This window comes from Oncorhynchus keta, unplaced genomic scaffold (assembly GCF_023373465.1).
Source record: "Oncorhynchus keta strain PuntledgeMale-10-30-2019 unplaced genomic scaffold, Oket_V2 Un_contig_6244_pilon_pilon, whole genome shotgun sequence".
NCBI lineage: Eukaryota > Metazoa > Chordata > Actinopteri > Salmoniformes > Salmonidae > Oncorhynchus > Oncorhynchus keta.
The window spans coordinates 538,267-553,752 of record NW_026288751.1 but is presented as its reverse complement, the minus strand read 5'-3'; the positions used below and the strand labels follow the sequence as shown (position 1 = coordinate 553,752).

At 39.8% G+C, this 15,486-nt stretch overlaps 2 protein-coding genes across 6 annotated transcripts; both read right to left on the bottom strand.

Moving 5' to 3' along the window:
- Nucleotides 1–1,237: 1,237 nt before the first annotated feature.
- On the bottom strand, nucleotides 1,238–6,192 carry LOC118391343 (non-POU domain-containing octamer-binding protein). 3 transcript variants are annotated; one of them, XM_035782644.2, is made up of 10 exons: nucleotides 6,025–6,192; nucleotides 5,215–5,341; nucleotides 4,929–5,122; nucleotides 3,357–3,658; nucleotides 3,152–3,247; nucleotides 2,814–3,010; nucleotides 2,398–2,585; nucleotides 2,140–2,161; nucleotides 1,929–2,029; nucleotides 1,238–1,733 (listed from the first exon to the last, which is right to left on the bottom strand). In XM_035782644.2, exons 2-10 carry the CDS (start codon nucleotides 5,339–5,341, stop codon nucleotides 1,629–1,631), a joined length of 1,332 nt encoding a protein of 443 aa, XP_035638537.1. In that variant the 5' UTR covers nucleotides 6,025–6,192; the 3' UTR covers nucleotides 1,238–1,628. The 3 variants fall into 3 exon arrangements, with proteins under 3 accessions (XP_035638537.1, XP_035638538.1, XP_035638536.1); XM_035782645.2 differs by having other exon boundaries at nucleotides 1,238–1,730; XM_035782643.2 differs by having other exon boundaries at nucleotides 6,121–6,139.
- Nucleotides 6,193–10,866: 4,674 nt separating this feature from the next.
- Nucleotides 10,867–14,745, bottom strand: zgc:113208 (uncharacterized protein LOC550591 homolog). 3 transcript variants are annotated; one of them, XM_035782640.2, is made up of 7 exons: nucleotides 14,613–14,745; nucleotides 14,352–14,513; nucleotides 13,963–14,118; nucleotides 13,784–13,882; nucleotides 13,598–13,668; nucleotides 11,558–11,688; nucleotides 10,867–11,441 (listed from the first exon to the last, which is right to left on the bottom strand). In XM_035782640.2, exons 2-7 carry the CDS (start codon nucleotides 14,479–14,481, stop codon nucleotides 11,207–11,209), a joined length of 822 nt encoding a protein of 273 aa, XP_035638533.1. In that variant the 5' UTR covers nucleotides 14,482–14,513; nucleotides 14,613–14,745; the 3' UTR covers nucleotides 10,867–11,206. The 3 variants fall into 3 exon arrangements, with proteins under 3 accessions (XP_035638533.1, XP_035638532.1, XP_035638534.1); XM_035782639.2 differs by having other exon boundaries at nucleotides 14,352–14,686; XM_035782641.2 differs by lacking the exons at nucleotides 14,352–14,513; nucleotides 14,613–14,745 and having other exon boundaries at nucleotides 13,784–13,871; nucleotides 13,963–14,109.
- Between the last annotated feature and the right edge of the window lie 741 nt (nucleotides 14,746–15,486).

The window sequence follows — 15,486 nt, the reverse complement described above, 5'->3', positions numbered from 1 at the left end:
CATCTGATATTTTCCTGCATGCTGACATTTTCATTCAGCAGCATCTTAGAGATGGGCTCCCGAGTGGGTCTAAGGCACTGCATCCCAGTGCAAGAGGCATCACTACAGTCACTGGTTTGAATACAGGCTGTTTCACATCCGGCCGTGATTGGGAGTCCTATAGGGCGGCACACAATTGTCCCAGCGGCACCCGGGTTTGGCCGTCATTGTAAATAAGAATTTGTTCTTGCCTAGTTAAAGGTTACACATCCTAGTATTATCCACGAGTGCTTTTGAAATGACACTTGACCGTGAGTTAGTGTTGTCCTTTAAGTGGCTTACTGTAGAGCTTCCCAAACTTTTTCCACTCATGAAATAGATGTGGCAGTCTATGGCCACAAGCACTGTACCCTCTTGTTGGCCAATGTCTAATGCATGACTCAATCACAGCAAAATCAACAGGCTAAAAACATTAGCTGACATAGGTTAGTTGATCTGGACATTTGACAAGTTCTAAATAACTCACGTTCTACAATGACAAGAGAAACTGCTGATGCATTACCTCATTTCAAAAATCAACCACCTTGTATTGCATCGATGGGTAGAAACACTTAAAGTTCTCAAATATACAGAATATTAGCGTTCTATTAGTTCCCCTTTCTCTACAGATAGACCAATGTGGTCCAAGCTTGATTTAGGATACATCCCTACTTTCTGAGATCTTGGATGGTTGCTTGTAGTTAACATGCAGGCTAAGTCCACACGTCAAGCTAACGAGAGACCATCTCATGGCTAAATTAAGGTCTGCACTAAGCAGCATGCTGTGGGTTCAAGCCCGATGTCTTGACACATTCCTGATGCCTTTTGTTTTTGATCTGTAAATAAATGTCAAGCGCAGTTTGTAAATGTGGTGAGTTGTAGACCAGCAAAAAGTTGAACTGTTAGACACACTTGAGTTAAATGGCAATAAGATTAACACCCTATTTTACAGTACACCAACTTGTACATTAGACCATAGGAACAATGGTATGCTTCACTCAAATACCTTTATATCATGTGATTTTCACTGATGTATAACAGTGCTTTAGTAAAAATCTAAATGCTTTAAAGACTAAGTCTTCAAATCATACATGTAACTACATTATCCTCTTATGCATGTCTTCTATACAGTCGCTGAACCAGCCTTTTAAAGGAAAGGATAACATTCTAACAGTTAACATGAACATTAAAACATGACAAAGTACCAAAAAACCCTACATGGAATTAAGATTTTATTTAAAGCTGTTCATAAAGGCTTAGAGAGAGAATGAGCGTGACAAATGTACTATTGCTATATAAAAGTACATTGTTTTGAGGAGTGGTGTAGTGGTATAAAAATAGGTGGGTAAACTGATCGCCGGTCAAGGTGAAAAAAGCAACACTCCACACATTTGCAATGCATTTGCGTTTACCCTCCACTACACCACTGGTTTTGAGGAATAAAAAGAAAGTCTATACAGAAGCAGTATTCATCTGAAATACGAAAATGCCAACTTGACATTTAAAAAAAAAATCTGCATACAATTTTTCACAGTACATAAAATGTAATAATCCATGTATGACTTAAAATATAGTACAGTTTGAAAAGTAAAAAAAATAAATTGACCATTTTAGAACCTGCGACGCTTGTTGGCAAAGTCAGCAGGGCCTTGGCCAGGGCCTCTTGCGAAGCCAGGTTGGCCTCCTACGGGCATGGTGTCGTTTCCTGCCCCCTGCTGGAGAAAACAGAAAATACATAACATGAGTGACAACCACAAATGAAAGCAAGTCTGTTGCAGCGGTATATTTACATGACACCAGAGGTGCAATGATCAAATACATTCTTGTTTATGTTCTCTTTGGCACAATAAATGAGTTCATCTTGGTATGTAAATAGATGGTTTGTTATTCTAAGTAGTCTCTTATTTTACCATTAAAGGGGGGTTCTCAGCAGGCATGTTGGCAGCTCCAGGGTTGGGCCCGCTGGGCTTTCCTTCAACACCACCCATTGAGTTTCTGTTCATTACTTGACCTACACCAAACCAAGACAGACAGCACATCTGCAAACCAATGCAATATCTACTAGATAACATGGAGCCCTTGATAACTCTGTGAAAATCTGACCGCTAATGGAAAACTTACCTTGCATGTGCATCCGCATCTCCTGCTCCCACAAAAAAAAAATGATAACACATTAAAGGTATTTCTTAAATCAGATACATTAAACAATATACAGCTTTCAGAATGCCCAAACAAAATTGTTGTTTAGAGAATACTTGTCCTTTTTCCGATCGCTGACAACCAGTAACCACAAACAGAACAATTGTAAAGATGCTTAGAAACATTTTAGGCAACTTTCATTTCTGTGCATTTAAGCAGTGTCAAGAAGCAAAGACTCACATTTCCAGGGAAGTTCCCCTTGAAGCCTTCCTGCTGCCTCCTCATCCTCTCCTCAGTGTGCATCCTCATCTCCTCCTCCCTCCTGCGATGCTCCTCTTCCTGACGCAATTCCATCTGCTTCCTCTTCTGCATCTCCTGGTTATGGAGCTCCTCCATTCTCCTCAGCTCCTCCTGACGCCTCAGAAGGTCTATAATGAGATGAACACCCCATTTGTTAGTAACCCAGTCAAAAGACCTAAAACATATGAATCAATTGCTTATAGGACTACATTCAAGCGGTGTGGTATGCGATTGACCTCTAGGCTAAATCTGGTGGTAGGACACTTTTCCCATAAGACACCACGTTGTGTTCATCGGTATCCTAAACTTTGTATTGATATGCGTCTTTAGAGTGGACCGAGACCATACATGCATACCTTGTCTCATCAGGACAACCTGGTGCTCATGTCTGGCTGCCTCCATCTCCTGTTCAAGCTTCTCCTGAGCCTCCTTTATGTTCCTGTCAACCTGCTCATACTGCTGCTTCTCCATCTCCAAAAGGGCCTTCCAGCGCATGGCATACTCATACTCAAATGTCCCTGGCTGAGCAAACCTTGGTGGATGCTCCCGCTCCCTGGCGGAGAGATTTTACATAAGAGAAACAGCTCAGTACGCAACATTTTCAAGTTATGTATTGTACCTCTTTTCAGCAGCAAAGTGTGAGACTGTTGTACACACAGTTCTGACCAATGCATTCTGAGAAAGTATTACACACTTGTGAAAAACTTGGTTTTTGTTTACAATCCTCTCCGGCAGTCCCTCATCTTCATCAAACTGCTCCATTGGTTCGACTGTTACTGGCCTGGGGAATCTGAAAGCAGAAAACAATCAGCATGACGACTTCTGCCATTTTGAAAACCTCACAACAAATGCATTTGTAACATCAACCTGTTTTAATACATTTCCAGCATAATACTTACGCAGTCAATAGAAAGGCTCCATCTGCACACCTATCCAGAGCCTTCCTTGCTGCAGGCTTGGCTGTGTATTCCACAATCCCCTTTCCTGTGGGTCTCCCTCTATCATCCACTATAACTATAGCCCTTTCAATCTGGCCAAAGAAGGAGAAAGCTTCTTCCAGGAGCTCATTGGAAATGAACTGTGGCAAATTCTTCACAGCTAGAGCAGCACCATGTGTCGCAAACCGCACTCGCAACTGTCTGCCTCTGAATGAGGTTTCATCAAGTTCGGCTTTAGCAATCTCAGCCACTGTTTTTGTCTCCTGTTGGTAGACAATTATAAAATTAGAACATTTCCAAATGTATCACATAAATAGAAAGGTTGGCTATTGAGCAACAAAAACCAACACTTAGGGCAAAACAGACAGGGTTGGCTTAAGGCATCAGCATGCATTGGTTCGGCTGGCGCCCAACCGAACTCAGCCTGCATACTGCCTTAAAAGACAGTGGCTTGAAAACTAGAAAAAAAGCTACAATAGCACCGTTTGTCTATTTTGACATGACATAGCCAGCATACACTTCCTCAAACGTCAGATATTTCATATTTATTTAACTAGGCAAGTCAGTTAAGAACTAATTCTTATTTACAATGACGGCCTGCCCCGGACAAACCCTCCCTTAACCCAGACGACTCTGGGCCAATTGTACAGCCCGGGATCGAACCAGGGTCTGTAGTTACACTTCTAGCACAGCTGCAGTGCCTTAGACAGCTGCATCTAAGATGAGATTTTGGTCACGCAATTTAACATCTGTTTGCAGTATTTCTCAATGAAAAAATTAACATGAAAATGAGTTGTCTCTGGTTGAATGACAAAGACTATTGAAGCATCTCTACCACTGACCAATCAACAACAAAGGGGTGTAGACTTTGGCTTGCCTCCAGAAAAAAAAGTGTGCGCGCCAGAACAGCTGAAAAAAACCCTCACCGAAGTCTAAAAGGCCACAAAATGTTGTCATAAAATATGCACAAACTCTTCCTAACTGTTTCGGCTGGGAAGCATGTGGACGCCTTTAGACTATTTTGTCTCCAAATGTTCATTGAAAACAAGAACATTTGCACAATGTGCGCTTGTCTCACATAGATCATTAGAGTTGTTAGTTAGCAAATTTTAGCCATATTAGCATGGACATGACAGTAAAAACATGCCATGGTATCAATAAGATATGTGCTGAAACGAAGCCAAGATTCCCCATTGTTGCTAGTTATCTGACCGTTCAGATTCATAACGTACACCTTCCAGCCACCTCGTTGCGCAAATCATGTGTGAGGTCAGCCAGCCAGTCTGTTTTCCATATCATTTAGGATTGAGGAATATAACTTCCATCACTTGAATATGCTGCTGCGACAGACTGGAAATTCCACCTGACTGGGGTGCGAACTCACAACCCTTCTCAACGCAACAACTCACACGAGGCACTGTCAATACCACTGACCTGGAAACGCCAAGGCAATTCTAAAGCTGGGGCAACAGCATTTATACATCTCAGTAAGGCAGTAGATACACTTGGACATCCACTACACTAGCAACTTACCAGTCTAATGAATCCAAACCCCCTGTCCTTGTTGATGAAAATCTCAGCTGCCTTGCCATACTTGGAAAATAACTTCTCCACCTCCGCCTCCGTAACACCAGTTGGTAAATTTCCCACAAAGAGACGGCTACGCTGAGTGTAAGTCTTCTCTCCAGGTTTCCTGAAGTTCTGTAGATCTATGGTTATCCCAGCATCTACAGAGAAGAAAAATATTATAATCATCGAATACAGGAGGATTTAATTTCCTTCCAATACAGGGCTCAGGAGGCAATGAATCCCATCTTACTTGGGCTCTCCTGCTCATCTGCATGCTGTCCATTGCTGTTATCTCCAGGTTTTTTCTGACTATCCATCTGGTGTCTAGATGGGCCATGATTCTGCTGTTCACCACGGGGGCCCCAGTTTCCTTGCATCTAATAAAAAAAGGACAGTCATTAACACAGTCACTACATTAATTATAGAGAACATAATCGGGTTAACTAGTTATGAAATAAAATAAAGATTCCAAAGCTAGATTAACGATATAACGTTAGCTAGCTAATGTAAGTGTTCAGTTAGTTATATAACGTTAACTGATCATTTCACCGTCTAAAATATTTTTGGCTAACGTTTAACAAGCAAATAGTATGTGGTAAAGAGTGGCGTTTTGAGAGAACGTTACTATCGGCCAAGTAATGAAATGCGACATCGCTGGCTAGTTAGTTAAGTTGTCAAGATAGAATAAAGCGACTACCTAACGCGTTAACGCTAACTATCCGAATTTGAAAGCCACCTAATTAGCTAGCTAACTAGTTCAAGGCGTGCGTTGGCAGCTAGCAAACGAACATCGATGTTGAAACAATCAGTTAACGAACTAAAACGTAGTAGCACACGTTCGATAACTACCGATAGCTAGCGGCTAGCTGCCTTATACATTTGGGAAGCGGCCTAGCAGCAACTCCAGCTAGCTAAGCTAATCACCCTCACTCCTAGCTAACAATAGCTAGCTAGCACACTCGTTTTTTTTCTAGCAAATTAATCGAACATATTGCTAACTAATATAAGATACTTCTCAGATGAAAGCACCATTTTTATATATCCAAGCATTACTTCATACCTTTACCAAAATGAATGTTTGGGTCAATACGATTCCAACGCACGTAGCAGGGAAAATCGCTCTATACAAAGAACAGAGAATGGATTCACAAACAACCTTGATAATGCATGAGAAAGTAGATTTGCTGACAGAGAGGAGGCGGATATCGTGAAGACATGCAGTGATTGGAACAATTGCCGTCAATTATATAGAGAACAAGATATCTAACAATCTGATTGGTGCATTTTGTATTTGAATGTTCTTTGATTTTTGTCTGGAAATTACGTTTATAGTTTGTACGACGCTAAAGGGTAAGATAAATAGTAATTGTGTCTTTTGTAGGCACAAATAACTCCGCCATGGTTTGTTGGAAAAAGCCTGAGGGAAATGAATGGGATTTTGTGATAAACACCCATAATAAGGAATGTGGTAAACACAGGCTTAACAGACTTTATACGTTTTGTCCTATGAGATAATCTTCATCAGCTAAATCAACTTTTTTTGTGAAGTTTGACAAATTGATGTTATAAAAAAGCACATAAAGGCCTCATAATTCCAGTGGCAACCTGTCATTCAGGGAAGGTTTTGAGGCCTACCTTTTAAAATATATATATTTTTGATAGCCTGTCTGGTGGAATTATTGTAATTAAAAGGAGAGACTTTTAGATTTCTTCAAAATAATCAAACGTTATTATTTCATTACTGCACTAATGGAGCTGGTCGGCAATCACCCCTGGAGGTGATCATTGAGAACTCAATGAGCTGGTATGAATGAACCACAACATTTTTTATAGCGAAGTCCATCCTCCTTCTGTCTACATGACAAACAACAGATGTATGGAATGGGTTAAGATTTGTATGAAAGATACTTATAATTCACAGCAGACAGTATCTGCTGTAAAAACAGTTCTCATTGTGTAGAGACCAAGGTATGGCCCTGGAGTCATCTCTCCCTGGTACCTTATAGAACAGAAACATTAACTCATGCTCTGGAATGCAGTATCACCCAAAGACATCGTAAATCTTCCAGAGTCCCATCCTCAGTAGAACACACACAGATGAGCGTTCTAACAACCCCTTATTCAAAACAACCATTTGATGCAATTACAACATTATAACATCATCTTGCAATTTTGCTCTTACACCTGTTTTGCATGTTATTTTGGCATTAATACATGCCACATATCAGTTTGCAAACAATGTTTAAAAAAAAAAAGAATAATAATAATTGAGTTAATAAAGCCACATACAAACTTGATCTGCTATTCAGGGTGTGGTCCCAAGTCTGGGTTTAAGGTCTCTTTTCCAAGCTTAAAAGGATAAACATTCAACATTGGCCATGCTGTCAATCCAGCATGACATCTGCCACACTCAAAACAAGTGGTAACTCGGGAACTGGGAAATCTGACTTCAGTGAGTTCAAGACAACTGGAAATTCTGAAGAAGAAAAAACGAGCTCCGGCTGGGATAATACGTTTTGAACGGTCATCCAAGTCGGGAATTCTGGCCTCTTTCAAGAGCTCCAACCTGAAGATCACTGACATCATCATGATTCAATCTTGTTTTTTTTCAAGTTTCCAGTTGTCTTGAAAACACCATAAATCCAGAGAATGCCAGACTTTGATGACAAAGTTTGACAAAATTTGCCCACGAATGACCGCTGCACCACCTCCCTGTTCAAGTGAGCACATCACAAGGCAAGCCTAAAAATGTCTTTATGCTGCTGCATAAATTATGTAATTTACATGGGAGATATGTATACTGTAGCTAAGGAAGTAATATTAAGTGTATGTTGTGTAGTAAGCTGTTGTCCCTCACCCTAAAAATTTGGTACATTTTCCCCTCTTAATTTCGCCTACTGTTCTCACTTGGCGGTGCACATGTAGCCTATAGCCTGTTTAGAGAAATGTCACCATCAAATATTGTAAGAGCTTTCATTGTCTGCTTATATACCCCCTTTATTTTTCATATGGTTCTGACGTGGTGTACAGGGAGAATATGGTAATAATGGCCCATGTTCAATTCTGTCGCTGGACATTTCAAAAGTGCTGAACAAATAGTTACATTGACTACGTCCGTTCTAGCTCACTCATTGTCTTAACCAAAATAACAGATGGTCTCTTATCCACTCGTTGTCTCCTTATGCCTTAGTTTGTACAGCTCAATTGTCAGTAGAAACCACTTTTGTTTAAGCAAGTCAGCAATATCAGCTATATTTTTATTAAAGGCAGTAAATTAGGCTGAAGGAACTGTTTCGCTGCCAAACAAGGCTTTGCTGATAGCCAGGGCCCAGTTTCAGAAAGCGGGTTTAGTGAGAGTTAGTTGAGCCAGAGTTGAAGGAAACTCTGGGTTTTCGGTTGGACAAAGCCAGTTAAACTCTGAGTCAGTTACTATGGCAACATACTCCGTGAAGCTAACCTGCTCGCTGGCAGGTTTTCTTCAACTAACCCAGAGTTTCTCCTCTTTAGCTAAAGCCTGCAGACTGAAGGAGGTGTCAGACATGGCGTGTCCTTTTCTTGAAGAGCCAGTTGATATTGAAGCACAAATACTCCACAGAAATCTCCTTTGGGAGAGGGTAATCAGACCCCGCTTGGATGTTTAATCATTCCCTGATGATTATCTGTTGGAGGGTTCGATCGATCGATTCAAATCAAAGTTTATTTGTCACGTGCGCCGAATACAACAGGTGTAGACTTTACAGTGAAATGCTTACTTACAGGCTCTAACCAATAGTGCAAAAAAATGTATTAGGTGAACAATAGGTATGTAAAGAAATAAAACAACACTAAAAGGACATATACAGTATGTCATATACATATACAGTAGTGAGGCTACATACAGACACCGGTTAGTCAGGCTGATTGAGGTAGTATGTACATATAGATATGGTTAAAGTGAATATGCATATATGATGAACAGAGTAGCAGTAGCGTAAAAGGGGGTGGTGGGTGGGACACAATGCAGATGGATCATTCATCTTCACAATATTTTCAGCCCTTATATCGTTCATATGACACATCGTGGACATGCTCTCAGTTTGGGAAACAAATGATTTGTGTTGCACTTTGTTTTTTTTGCGAATATATGATAACGTTTACACTAATAACTTGATTTGATACATTTTAGGGTTTCCAGGTGTGATTAGTTGCATAGATGGCACTCATATTCCTATCACAGCTCCTTCAGTAACTGAAGCAGATTATGTGAATAGGAAGTATTTCCACAGCATTAATGTGCAGATAGGCCTAAATAGTAGCCTTTAGCATTCCAAATGAAAGATACTTTACAATACAGTTACTGTAGCTAATTACTGTTCTGCACTGTGAAGATCATATGTGATGCAGCCCACATCATCAGCATGGTGGAAGCAAAGTGGCCTGGGTTTGTACATGACTCGCACATTTTTCGACTCACATTTGCTCTGTTCTGTGAAGGGAGTCGTACAACGTATGAGATCTTCAGTTTCTTGGCAATTTCTCGCATGAAATAGCCTTTATTTCAAGGAACAAGAATAGACTGACGAGTTTCAGAAGAATGTTTTTTATTTCTAGCCATTTTGAGCCTGTAATCGAACCCACAAATGCTGATGCTCCAGATACTCAACTAGTCTAAAGAAGGCCAGTTGTATTGCTTCTTTAATCAGGACAAGTTTTCAGCTGTGCTAACGTAATTGCAAAAGGGTTTCCTAATGATCAATTAGCCTTTAAAATGATAAACTTGGATTAGCTAACACAACGTGCCATTGGAACACAGGAGTGATGGTTGATAATGGGCCTCTGTACGCCTACGTAGATATTCCATAAAAAATCTGCCATTTCCAGCTACAATAGTCATTTACAACATTAACAATGTCTATACTATTTCTGATCAATTTGGACAATTTTTTTGCTTATCTTTCAAAAACAAGGACATTTCTAAGTGACCCTAAACTTAACGGTAGTGTATACCCATATTCTGCACACGCATTCATTTATATTTCTAACTCCACTAGGGAGAAGTAGGAGGTTCGAGACCTTTTTTCTCCTGTTGCCATGATGAATCATGTTATCTGCTTTCCATTGATGAGGGCTTTTAATCTCCTCATGCACATGCTTTACTCTGGGTCAACTTAACTCAGAGTTGATTTAACTAATTGTTATCACCTGTTCTGAAACCAAAAAACGCAGAGTTTGAGAGCTCAGAATTAGTCAACCCAGAGTTCAGGTTTAAACTCAGTTTGTTAAACCTGCTTTCTGAAACAGGTCCCAGTTGTAGCAGTGGTAAGGTGTTGGGACTGTTGTTGAGACAGCTTAAAGTAGGCCCTACCAGTTTGTGGGCACTGTTTGTCACCGTTATAGAGCAATGAATGTATTGTTTAATGTTGTGTAGTGGCTTTGCTGGCATGCATTAAAACATTTTTTTATTTTTTATTGTTTGCCCCATCAAGATTTTCATGCAAAAAAAAAAAAATTGCTGCATAATTCATAAAGGATTTGTATGTTAACTCAAATCAAATGTACTTATAAAGCCCTTTTTACATAACTGCTATTATATCACAGAACAAAATGTATAACATTGCCAATGTAATGAAACAGCAGGGAGCAGGTCTCGAACCCTCGACCTTTGAGCCCGAGGTCCGGCGCGCTATTGACTGTGCCGCAAAAGCATGCTCAGTCAGTTATCCTCAGACCTTATTTTTTAGCTTTTATTCCAAAGCCCTATACTTTCTTCCCTTAGAGATGGCTGAACAAACCAGAGGTAACTAATTTATGGGTTTTAAGTCTACAAGCTGGTGAGCTCATATTCTTTTTGCAGCGCACAATACACACTTCATAAGAGGTGAAAGACACATGAGAATAACAATTAGACAGAAGCTCCAAGAAAGGGAGTTAGGTATCTCTATTTTTTTTAAGTCGAATTAAAGTTAAACATTGCATTTACAGTATCAAAAAATACCACAAACACACGTTTGCAAATAAAACAGTCAAACTCATGCACTTATTTCTGTACCCCAGTGTAGGCTGGTGGGAGGAGCTATAGGAAGATGGGATCATTGTTATGGCTGGAATTAAATAAATGGAATCAAATGTTGTTTCCATATGTTTGATCTGTTTGTTAATGTTCCATTTAAATTCCTTCCAGCCATTACAATGAGCCCATCCTATAGCTCCACCCACCAGCCTCCCTACTGTACCCGTATAATGAATACAAGCAGGGTGCACGGTTATTTTGGCTTAACCCTCTTGGCACCCTCATTGTAGTCCTCCTTGGTCAGTCGGTACCCCCAGTGCTGTAATGTCTGTCTGACCACAGGAGAGATTGTTGGGTTGTCAAAGCCACAGCCTGACCGGACTACTTTGGTTATCAGATTATTTCTCCACCGGCCTTTTACCCCAGCACACTTTGCCCATCGCCCGATCTGACGCTCATCATCCTTAGTACGCCGACCATGGTAAAACCTGTAGGGAATTTACATTTCAGAGTAAGATTCTGAGGAAGAAGACACTAATGTAAGAGACTAGAAAGGAGCCTTGTTATACCCAGTCTGAATGTACTGTATATATTCTGCAAATACCTGCAGTACCACTGAAACCACCCATAGGGATCCTGGGTTACAATCCATCCACTGCTTTCCCACATTTCTAGACTGCCTCCACACTTCACTTTGTATGTGTTTACACTGTCTCTGTATGTTGATGAGACCACCTGTATGGGGAAACACATAATGCATTATTTATTATAAGCAGTGTGAGCCTGGCTTTGTAATGTCTTATTAGTAGGGATGCACAATATATCGGTGGACATATCAGAATCGGACGATATTAGCTAAAAATGCCAACATCGGTATCGGCCTAATGTCTAGTTAATATAATAATTAATAATAAGTCTAGTTTAATGTCGATGTGGAAAACCAATGTCAAAGCTGACGTGCATGCCTATATAACGTGGCGTAATGATACCACGTAAAATTTTGCGCTACATGTGCAACACAGCATTCCTAACCTAGCCCACAATGTCTGCTGTGTGGATCGAGCAGTCAACAAGTCGAGCAGTCATTTGAAAGAGTAAGAACATTTCAGCGAGACAACTCAAAGGCGAAATCCATTAACTCCAAGATAATGGAATGTATTGCCCTTGACAATCAACCATTCTCTGTCGTGGGTGATGTTGGATTTTTCGCGACTGGTCGAGCACCGGGACACACTACCAAATGCACTATTTTTCAGATTTTGACCTACCGGAGTTACACAGTAATACACTAATGTTTTCTGGGTGTTACTGAGTAGACTGATACCCCATGTCATTCATCCACAATCCATAGGGAAGGCTGTACAGTGAAATAAGTATGCCCTCAATGCAATTCTAAAGTATAATACATCCAGTGTGATTTCAAACTATTTTTGATTTTATATAACATTCCAACCTCGTTTAACATGATCTATTCAATTATGGCATAATTCTACTATTTGTATTCATTTGCATCACTGTCAATGACATACTTTTATTTTGAAGGCTAACTGCAAAGTCCACTATTGTGGCTAATCCTTATTGTGGCTAGCTTCACATAGATGGGACCAACCACCATTAATCAAATAAGAACTGTCTTATATATTTTAGATGATGACAGCTAGCTATATAGTTAGCTAGTTAACTATAGCTACTGAAACAGATTGTTGTTTTGCTATATTTTTGGGGAAGAACATTGCTTGCATACATGAGCTACCTATCTTTTTTGTTAATGACCAGTTAATGAATCGTTGTGACATATGAAATACGAGTGATAGTGTAATCAATGTGTAATAACTACGTCAAAAATGTATGAACATGTTAAATTATGTGACGTGCAGTCATATTCAGGTCCTGATTAGTCAAATAGTGTTATTTGACCTGTATCTTTTTGACACACAAAGACCCAAACGGCATTCCATAGAAATCCTGGTTCAGAATGAAACGACTGAATAAATACACAACGAAACAGCACAGCAAGTAAGTGAAAGAAATAGGTTTCGATTATGTTTTACTGGTAAATGCCAACAAAATAACTTTTTGATCAGTTTGCAAACCCTTATTTAAATAGGCAAGTCAGTTAAGAATTCTTATTTACAATGATGGCCTACCCCGGACGACGCTGGGCCAATTGTGAGCCGCCCTATGGGACTCCCAATCATGGCTGGATGTGATACAGCCTGGATTCAAACCAGGGACTGTAGTGAAGCCTCCTGCACTGAGATACAGTGCCTTAGAGCGCTGCGTCCATGTGTGTGTGTTAACTATTTAACTGTACTAGAATGCTTAAAAAGGCAGCTAAAATGTTAAATATCGGATATCGGTATCTGTTTTTTTGGGGGGCAAGGAAAATATCGGTGCATATATTTCAGCAAATTTCCAAATGACTCAAAATGTCTAACTTCGTCAGGATCATTATGAGATCATAACAACATTGGTGGGCATGCTTATGGCAAGTCTTATAATGCTTTATTTTTTCATTAAACCAATCAGCTTGAATTGTTCGGTCTTGTTTGGGTGTCTCTATTACAATGAATGTGTTCATAGGTGTTTTATCATTTATCATCATAGGTGTTTTATCATTTATCGTTTGGTTTCGTATAATCACCTGTGTGGGAATGTTCAAACCTTTCAGCCAATCCTCAGGGAGCTCTTTCCATTCATCTTTGCAATTGTGTTCTATTATGAAAGAAACAAAAAAAAGTGTGATTAGTAAATTGGTTAACCTACATTAGTAATTACATCATAACATCCAAAGTAATGATTATAGATGTGTGTGGGATAGGCTACTCACTTGTCACACTTGAGTATATTGGTCTGAAGTAGGTACCACCAAAGCTGCCAGCTTGAAGTACTTCTTTTGGTGACATGTTAGGTTGGAACTGTGGGAAGTCTAAGAAAAATTACTTGTCACCGAGCCTTCTGTGAAATGAATGTCCGTGTGTTAAAACAGAGTGGCATATGTAGGCATACCTTTAAAAACAAGTTGTCCTTTGTCATTCTTTGAAACCTCTAGGCATCCATCCCGGATCATCTTCTGGCTTGCATGTGTAGAACTTAGAGAAACTTCTGAGCTACCCAAGAATGTGTGTTTTTTCTTGCTTGAGTCCTTCTCTATTTTAGTATTTTCTGTGGGAAAGTAAAATTATTTTTAGGTGGCTAACGTATATATATATTTTTCTACCATTGGCCGTGTTCAAGAGGATCAAATCCGCAATGTATCGTGGTTAAATTGTGACTGACTGACTAATAATGAGTCGTTATTTATGATGAAAAGTGATTTGTTGATAGTCGTTTTGATGCTCTGGAGCACGGCCATTTTCTATGCAGCCACGTTGTACCTACTCGAAACCGTGACTTACTCTTGTTCAGAGCTTTATTTGCGCTAGCCTTGCCACTATCCTTCGATTTCAGCTTTTTGCAGTCTGGAAGACTTGTCTCAGATGAGGAAGCTTTTCTTTTTGAAGAAATTGTCCCGCTGCTTTTCTCCATGTTTCGTCTCGTTATGTTCCTTCCTGTAGGCCCTAGACAACGTTCAAATGAAATACATCGAAAACGATCAATCATCAGAGTTGCACAACCCTAGCTACAATGGTTTTGTTGTGAAGAAGGTGGGACTCAACTGTATCCTCAGTATGAAAGAATGGGGGAAAATCGTGTTAAGTAACTGCGCATCTCACTGTTTATGTAATTCTACGGGTGCGCCTGCTTTACAAGCCAGCGCATCCCGACCAAGGCTCCGTAGTCAGATAACACGTTCCATTCAATGACATATTAACCCCGGATTGCTGATGCTATGTTTTGGCCATGGAGAGGTTTTGAAGGAGCCAAATTGTCACTCCTCAGAAAAGCAGTCTTCCATTGGAATGAATGGAATTCTAGAATGTTTCAAGGACAAAAAGTATGTTTAAAAACATATTTTTGTTGTTGTAGTGGGGACAGTAACATTAGTAGTTTCCAAAATTATGCTTTAAGGAAAATGTTTTTATATTTTTTGGTTCCAAACAATTACTTATATATATCTTAGAAAACTTGACAGTTGGTGCTGTTTTGAAACCACCATGCCTCCATCTTTGCACCCCCATCATTGTAAAAAATATTTGGAATCTATAGAAATGCATTTATTAACGTCTACATTGGTTTTTGCCATGTGTATTCTATTAAAGACACCTTAATGCATACTTAAATATACTGAACAAAAAATATAAACGCAACATACAGCAATTTCAAAGATTTTTACTAAGTTACGGTTCATAGAAGGAAATCAGTTAATTGAAATAAATAAATTAGGTCAAAATCTATCGATTTCACATGACTGGGCAGGGGTGCATCCATGGGTGGGCCTTGGAGGGCATAGGCCCACCCACTAAGCAGCCAGGCCCACTCACAGGGGAGTCAGGCCCAGCCAATCAAAATGAGTTTTCCACCACAAAAGGGCTTTATATTACAGACAGAAATATGTCCATTTGAAGAGCGTACGGTGGGGAGTCTTTGAGT

Bases quoted from the DNA above. Each gene is read 5' to 3' on its own strand.
- LOC118391343 (XM_035782644.2), bottom strand. From the start codon at position 5,341: ATGCAAGGAAACTGGGGCCCCCGTGGTGAACAGCAGAATCATGGCCCA. The intron at 3,011-3,151 runs GTGTGTAATACT...TCTCTCCGCCAG, and splicing joins AAAAACCAAGTTTTTCACAA to GGAGCGGGAGCATCCACCAA. The intron at 2,162-2,397 runs GTGAGTCTTTGC...TTGTGGGAGCAG, and splicing joins AGGGGAACTTCCCTGGAAAT to GAGATGCGGATGCACATGCA.
- zgc:113208 (XM_035782639.2), bottom strand. From the start codon at position 14,556: ATGATTGATCGTTTTCGATGTATTTCATTTGAACGTTGTCTAGGGCCT. The intron at 14,119-14,351 runs GTAAGTCACGGT...ACTTTCCCACAG, and splicing joins AAATAAAGCTCTGAACAAGA to AAAATACTAAAATAGAGAAG. The intron at 13,883-13,962 runs GTATGCCTACAT...AATTTTTCTTAG, and splicing joins AGGACAACTTGTTTTTAAAG to ACTTCCCACAGTTCCAACCT.